At 36.6% G+C, this 8,384-nt stretch overlaps 1 protein-coding gene across 1 annotated transcript; it reads left to right on the top strand.

The window, feature by feature from the left end:
* Positions 1-6,790: 6,790 nt before the first annotated feature.
* On the top strand, positions 6,791-8,133 carry LOC125206551 (F-box protein At3g07870-like). Its single transcript, XM_048105798.1, has 2 exons — positions 6,791-7,876; positions 7,990-8,133. The coding sequence occupies exons 1-2, from the start codon at positions 6,791-6,793 to the stop codon at positions 8,131-8,133; spliced, it is 1,230 nt and encodes a 409-aa protein (XP_047961755.1).
* The last annotated feature ends 251 nt before the right edge of the window (positions 8,134-8,384 follow it).

Here is an 8,384-nt window from a genome sequence, read left to right as displayed (position 1 = left end):
CCTTATCGTGACGACCCGGTACACACGATACAATGAGCCTAGCTAGTATATATACTGTGGGATGTTGTCTATAATCTCGTTCTGGTTTATAATGTTAGTCTACATCTGTGTTTTATCACTAGTTTAAGCATTTGAGCAGTGACTATTATGCGATACCTGATGATGTTGGATCATTTCTTGTTGAGCAGCAGTAGGGGTGCATCCGATCCGCAGCTGTATACTGTGCTTTGTGGCTGAGCATATATGGGGAATTCAACTTAAAAGGGAAAAAATATTCATGAGACAATTCGGAGAGAGCATATATATTGTCACGACCGCACTTTGCTAAGGATAGCAAATGCGGCTTATCGCGACAAGGGGAGAAGAAAAAGGGAAACTTGGCACAACTGAACATGACAGAATCATCTTGGAATAACTATCAAAATATATCAGAGTGCATGATACAAAAGAACATAAGTTCAACTTTTACATTGCAGCGGAAGAATCAAGAGAGAATGACACCGTGTATGAAGACACGATTCATTCGAACATTAGACTACTGAAACACATTCGCCACATCTGCTCAACACCTCCCTTCGTCATCACCGCTTAACCTGCACATTTTTAAAACATATGCAGGGCTAAAATACTCAGTGAACATATTGCCAAAATAGACTTTACATTAAAACTGGTTTTGTCAAGCCATCACTGAGTGAGCTCGGGATTTATCTTAAAAAGGCTCGAGTACACTATACTCTTTTCTTCTGTAAACTGTGACCGGTCTGTCTATTTTCCTGTAGCATATACTATATCTGAACCTGTGTGAACCGGAAATATGGCCACATTCCGAGTCACTAGACCGGCCTACTCAAAGGATGGCTCACGATTCCCCGGTGTACACTAATCCGAGTAAGGTTTGCGGCTCTACTGGGACACGAATTCAATTTAACTGTCCTGGTCTAGTAGGGAGACTCCCCTTGCTAGACAAACAAATAGGTATTGCTAAAAACATAATATGGCAAGACAAAACATACTTAGAATTTAAATAACTGAAATCATACCTCATAAAAAGCCCACATAATATTGTAGGATAGAAAGCCCACATAAGATCATATCTCATAAAAACTATAAACATATTTTAAACCGAAAGCTCACTAAAATACTTTAGTTCGAAAGCCCACCTCTTTCGTTTAATTTCCTTAACTTGATTTTCTCGTTCCGACCTTAACTTGCGGAGATAACCTTTTTCAAGACAAAACAATATAGTACTCCCTCTGTTCCATAGTAATGGAGGCGTTTCTTTTCGGCACGGAGATTAAAAAAAATAGTGTTAGGTGAGTTAAGTAAAGAGAGAATAAAATGAAAAATGAAAAAGGAAGAGAGATGAAGAGAGAAAAAAGTAAGAGAAAGTAAAGTAGGTGTGGAAAAATGTGTTGACTTTTACTAAAAAGAGAAATAACTCTATTAATGTGGAACGTACCAAAATGGCAGAATGACTCTATTATTATGGAACGGAGGAAGTATAGAATACTAATCAGACTTCAAGATTTTCTTAGACTTTAATAGGAATGCATGCCTCCTAATTAATCCCTCTCATTATTTCACTTATCTTTAAGAAATTTCTAAAACTCATATTATTTGATGCTCCTTCTTTCACTATTCTCGGACTGGACTAAATTGGAACTACATACTTTACTTCGAAATTTATCCTCGCAAAACTCTAAAATAAATCAAAAATCAAATATTTTAGCTTAGCTACACCATTAGAAGACCCATAAATAATATTAATGGAACTTTAATTTAGAACTTAGGCTAGGATTTGACTTTATATTTCCTTCCCATAAATTTTATTTTCGAAACTGGGCCAGGACTTCTTCTTATTTTCAGCCCCAAAGTAATTGAATCTCGGAATTGGGCCTCTATATATACTACAGCCCCAAATATTTAAATTAGAGTTGGTCCAGATTACTTACTCCACTCCTTAAGCCCCAAACGAAAATATTGTACCCCAACAACTATCTATCTATACATATATAAAAGGCGAGTTTTGGTCTTCTTTTAAAATATTTATAAGTTTTGTCCTCATTATAAAATATTTAAAGTTATAAATTCAATTTGAATAATTATGTAATAACTAATTCCTTCCAATAACTATTGCATGCAAAAACGCTTTTGATATTATCATTCAATTTTGGAGATTCTATGACCAAAATCGTTTTATTCAGCTAACGGCTCAGATGAATAATGACTTATCTTTGATTGCTATAACGTATTTCTCCATTAATTGTGGATTATCATTGGAATTTAATTCAATAAAACCCCATAATATAAAGTAGGGTCAACCCGAGCCATTATTGCTCATTTATCTATACATATATAAAGACGAGTTTTGGCCTTCTTTTAAAATATTTATAAGTTTTGTCCTCATTATAAAAGATTTAAAGTTATAAATTCAATTTGAATAATTATGTAATAACTAATTCCTTCCAATAACTATTGGATGCAAAAACGCTTTTGATATTATCATTCAATTTTGGAGATTCTATGACCAAAATCATTTTATTCTGCCAAAAGAGAGAATTTCAAGCGCTATCAGAAATTCTATAAATACCAAATCTATTAATCAAAAGTTTCATGACCGTGGTGGTAAAAAGATTGTTGTCGGCATGATGTTCATGTAATGGCGCTGCTACCTCATGCATGTGTTGTGTAGCATTCCATATAGCTTGGCTATCAACAACAGAGTACACTACACATCCACCTAAACTTCGGGCGGCTGACGAGTGACGACTATAGTTCTACTTATAAAGCCGTACAAGGGCGACAAAGAGCGACAACTAGAGGAGGCAGAGTAAAAGTCGATGGAAAATTGAAACGTTCCAGAGGATGAGTGTAAAAAGTCGATGGAAAAGTGAAAAGTTCCAGTGATGAAGAAAATAGAGCGACACAGAATGAGAGGGAGGCGCTCAACTCTTCGTCTCTTTTCAAGACAAGGGTTTTCGAAAATAAGAGATCAACTTTGACGCAAATAAATAGGCTCCACCATCTTTCACTTTAAATACCATTGTATCTCAATTCTCAACTGATTACCGGAGATTATGATCAGATTTGCATGCAAAATTTGTATCATCAAATATGGAAGAGGAGCCGAAATGTGGGGTCAAATTTAGTATATTTATTAATTATTTTATATTTTTGGGCATGTGGATATTGTATATGTATGAATTAGATTTTGTATGATAGATATTTTTTTTCATTTTACAATATTATATTGAAATAAGTGTGAAAAGAATAAAATAGATTCGCATGAGTATGATCTACGGCAACAAGTGATTGTACTTGAATACGTAGAGTTCGAAGAATGTTCTTATTGTTGTGTGTGTAACTTTTAGTTGTCAAACTTATATAATGATAATGAATATTTATATAATGTAGTAAATTGTTACTATTATATACATTTACGAATTCAAAGAACTGGATATAATGATATTGTTTTTATTTTATAAAAATGTGAATTCTATTTCAAATTTGTGTAAGGAGAAAATCGATTGGGTCGTGCATTGGGGTGCCACTAGTTAAATAAAACATCCCACATATAGCTACCCATTCATCATCTTCCTCACCATTTACCCCAAATCCTAATTGATGTGAGAGAAGCTCCTCTCACTCTCTACCTGCCGCCGCCGCCGATTCTGTCCAGAGCCGCCGTCCGCCGCCGCCTCCGGTGGTGTCTCTCTCTTCTCACCTCCGTCTCCATCTCTTCTCTCTCTCCCTTTCTTCCCCAACTACCTCCTCCTCTCTCGGCACCCCCTCTCTCGGATCTTCCACCGCCGCCACTGTGCATGCACAGGCGGCAGCTTCCGTCTCCTCTGCCATGCACCACCCCAGCTGCCACCGTCTCGTCGGAGCATCCGCTGCCAGGTAAGGATATCCCTTTCTTTCTCTTTGTTTTTCTTTAAAAGTTTATATCTTTAGATCTAAGAATTTTTGGCTTTTAAATTTTAAGATATTGTGAAAGAGTCCACCTCAAAGATGTTAAGAGGTTTCGAGGCTGCCTTTGCTGTCACGGGATTTTCGAAACATCGTCGCCAGAATCCGGCAGATTCGTGTCTGAGGAGATAAGTCTTCAAACTGTGTGGTTATTGTGGTTATAGGACTTAGGTTGTCTACTTTATGAATTTGGTGACATTTGAACAATTATCTTGTTATTTGTTAAATGCTATTTGGAAGTTTCAATGGTAGAATATGTTGTTAAACTTGTTGTTGTTGTGACAGATTCTATTTTCAAATTATATGCATATACATGTAGATACATTAAAGAAAAGAGAGGCTTGGGATTTACCAGAAGTTGTGTTCAGGAATTGGAATTAAATTTGCTCTTCAAAAAAAAAAAGAACTTTCTTTAATCTCCTGTCTCTAATTTTTGATTTCTTGGTATTTGATGGAAGAAAGTGGTGAAAGAAATTGTGGACGAAGAATGATATGTACTCCCTCCGTCCCAGTTTTATAGTCACATTTTGCCATAAAAGTCTGTCCCTCATTTATAGTCACATTTAGAATTTTCCATATCTGAACATAAAATTTTACCCCATTATTCACTAAAATTACACCCAAATGTCATTATCAACATAAAAATAAACCAAAACAAAAATAAAAAACTAAAAAGTCAACAAGGGACCCACCTTCAACCAACTCACTTCATTTATTACACACTCCACCATCTCACTTCATTTATTACACACTCCATCATCTCACTTCATTAATTACACACTCTACCAATTCCTTAAAACTCGTGCCCTAACTAAATGTGATTATAAATGTAACGGAGGGAGTATATATTTTGGGACACTTCTGGGATTATATTTGTGAGTTAGTGTGCAGGAGGTGGAGTATAACCAAGTAGGAGGTGGAGGTGGAGATAGCTACGTACCTTGAGGGAAGGGAGAGTAAACAAGCAGGAGGTGGAGCGCAATGGCTGATTTGTAGAGAGAGATTGGCGTTGGATACTCTGGGCTCCAAGAATTATTTTAGTTATTTGGGTTTTTCAATAGTGGGCTCCAAACTGAAGTACCTTCTTTTTCTTTTCTTTTCTTCTTCTTAAATTGAGTCCACATCGCCCATTATGCTTTTAGAAATATATCCTTTAATTTCGATTATGCTTTATTTCTTAGATTTAAATTCCTTTCACAAAATTTGACAGTCGAAACTTTGGTGTTATGCCAAAACTAAACAGATATTATGATTCCTCTTGATCGATTTTAAGCGTTCAAAACTTTTTCAATCGGTGAAAAAAAAATGAAGATTAGATTAAAATTTTCGGCTACCCATTCGACTTTCTTTCGAGTTCAATTAAAAAGAAAGGAAAAGTCGGGATGTTACAACACCTCTTGAGATAAATGGATGCCATGTCTGAAAGGTAAGAAACCTTTCTTGGCATCTTGCATGCTAAAGCGTCTGAATACTGTATCGATGTAAGATTATTGGGATAAGCACAACATTCTCTTTGCATGGTCACGAAGGACCTTGATATCGAGAATGTATCTCACATCACCCATATCTTTCATTTCGAACTGGCTTGACAACCAAGTTCGTACCGATGACAACATCTTTTTATTGTTTTCAATTAGAAGAATGTCATCTATATATAAAACTAAGAACACAACATTTCCTTTTTCAACCTTCTTATACACGCAGCTTTCATTAAGGCATTTTTCGAATCCAAACTTTTGAACAGTTTGATCAAAACACTGGTTCCATGATCTAGATGCTTGCTTGAGCCATAAATGGCTTTCTTAAGCTTCTAAACCATGTTTTCCTTGCCCTTTACCACATAGCATTTGGGTTGTTCCATGTAGATGGTCTCCTCAAGACTCCCGTTTAAAAATGCAGTCTTAACGTCCATCTGCCATACTTTTCAATCCATGTAAGCTGCTATAAAGTCGAAGTTTTTTTTATCGCGTTGTGTTTGGGTTTGCCTTATTGCGTCAGTCGGATACATACGATATGTTCGTGTTGGAGGTTTTCTTATCGTTTGATGTACAATTTTGACTTCATGTTATGTTGTTTTGTGTCGGGCTAATATATATGGTGGGGTGCGACCTATAGATAGAAATAGACTCATTTTGATAGTTATATGATCAGTGTCAATCAAAAGTTTAATCGATTAAATGACATTTTTTTCCTAATATATGAAAGTAATTTTGGTAAGTCCAGTGTCATAATACTCGTGCTCATGAGAGACAATTAAATACTTCACTCCATATGTACTATTTCCTTTTAGGTTCGTACTAACATTTATAATTTTGGAAACTTTTTTTAATGAGACAGAACTCATTATCCACTAACAATATTTTAAAAAACTTTTCGATTACACTATTCTTAAATTCCGTGTCGAAAAGAAATGCTTCGATTAACAAAGAACGAAGGGAGTATATAATTTTTTTAATACGGTACGATTTTTTTCTTTCTAATTTATAGGATTAAAAGATGTAGAATGCTTTATCCTTATACTAAAGTTTACTTTTTTTTTTATTTAATAATACTAGTTATTAGATTAAAGATCAAATTAGTAATATAATTTTGTCGAAAAAAAAAATTGCATTATTTTTAATTTACAAATCCAGTCGAGTAATTCAATTACGCCAAAAATGGGTCCAGCCTGGTCAAACTAAAAAAAACATTTGCATTATTATTTTCAAAGAGTAAAAATCAGCGTTCATTTCAAACATTAACCTTTCAGTCTCCAATTTAGTCCCAATTCCCAGCTGCTGCTGCTTCCTTCTTCTTCTAAGTGTGATTGATGAGTCCATTAATGGAGCGTGATTTCTACGGAAATCTACCATCAGAAATCACCACCAACATCCTCTCACGCCTGCCCATCCGAAGCCTCGCAATCAGCAAGTCTGTTTGCAAACCATGGCTCAATCTAATCGATTCCCACGATTTCCACAAATCCGAAATCAAAACCCCACCCGCTCTAGCTCTCTTGACAAAGAAGACGATGGGCTCAACTCGGTGCACGATTTTCGAAATTGAAGGCAGAGACGAAGTTGATGTGGAGAAGAGCCATGATCTGAACTACATTCCCCTCATGGATTTGGAGATTCCTCACGGAAACAGCGAATTCATGGAAGGTATCACCGCCGGTGGATTGCTTCTTCTGTACTCGCAATCAATGGAAGGTAATCCTCTTTACCTCTGCAATTTGATCACTCGTGAATACACGGAGCTCTGTTTCCCTGAGGCTCATGCGCTCAATTTTGGATTTGGTGTGAGCAAAATAAGTGGGCAATATAAGGTGCTCGTTATCAATAGGCTCCGTGAATCCGACTCTGGTCATCACGTATACACCCTCGGAACAGGAACATGGAGGCGTGTTGAAGCCGGCGCTGCTTCCGGTTTCAAATTTTTTGGTCAGAACATTGTATGCAATGGCAACCTCCATTGGATAGTATTCGATTCGAGTCATAACATATGGATTTGTGGTTTTGATGTTGAAACGGAATGTTTTAGAATCTTCTCTGTTCCTCCTGGTGGAGATAGAGGTGGGGATTTGTCTGTCTTGAGGGACCGCTTGTGTTATTCTTATACATGCGACATGGAAGTTGTCATTTGGATGATGAAGGAATACCAAGTCGATGCTTCTTGGACCATAGAGTACAAGTTGCGTACTATTGGTTTTGCTTTTGATTTGGATTATATATGTGTTCATCCAATCAAACATTTCAAGGATGGTGACATTTTGATGTTGCTGGACGAAACTGTTCTTATCTACTGCTCTAACAAGACAAGAATTTTTCAACAAGTCGGTATGTTTAAGGATGTAGCTGCGGGTTACCTTACCGCCCTGATTTTCACGCCTAGCCTTTTCTCACTCAAGAATTTTGGATTCGAGAATGTGATCTCGTTTTAGTTCATAATATTAGTCCACATTTGTGTGTTCCGTGTGTAGCTTTTGGGTTCTATGTATGTGAGCCACTGAGCCACTTCTGTGTAATCTTTTATTGTTAGCACACTCTCTACTTTCGTGGCTTCAATGCCGGTGCCCTCTTCATCCTTGTTGCTGTGGATAACCAGATGGTCGTCGTTCCCCGGGCTGGCGAGCACAGCAAATGGATAACTTACTCGTTGCTGTTGACGTCGGAGACAAAGTGAACTTATTTTAGTATTGACTACAGAGGAAAGCATGTCGTCCTTTCGTTAGGTTGCTTTTTTCTCTTTTATTGTGATGATTTGTTGATTTTAGTTTGTGTTTGTAATGAATTAGGGGTGGAAAAAGGTCATTTGAAAAAGGAATTGTTATTATCATTATTAGTGTGTGGTTTGTCATGTATAGTTCTTGCTATCGTGCCTGCACGAAAAGGCAAGTTATTAGTACCCAATTAATGCACAATTCATGCACGATT

Source organism: Salvia hispanica, chromosome 2 (genome assembly GCF_023119035.1).
Source record: "Salvia hispanica cultivar TCC Black 2014 chromosome 2, UniMelb_Shisp_WGS_1.0, whole genome shotgun sequence".
In the NCBI taxonomy this organism is placed as follows: domain Eukaryota; kingdom Viridiplantae; phylum Streptophyta; class Magnoliopsida; order Lamiales; family Lamiaceae; genus Salvia; species Salvia hispanica.
Note: the sequence above shows the minus strand (reverse complement) of the source record. Positions and strands in the feature narration are given on the sequence as shown.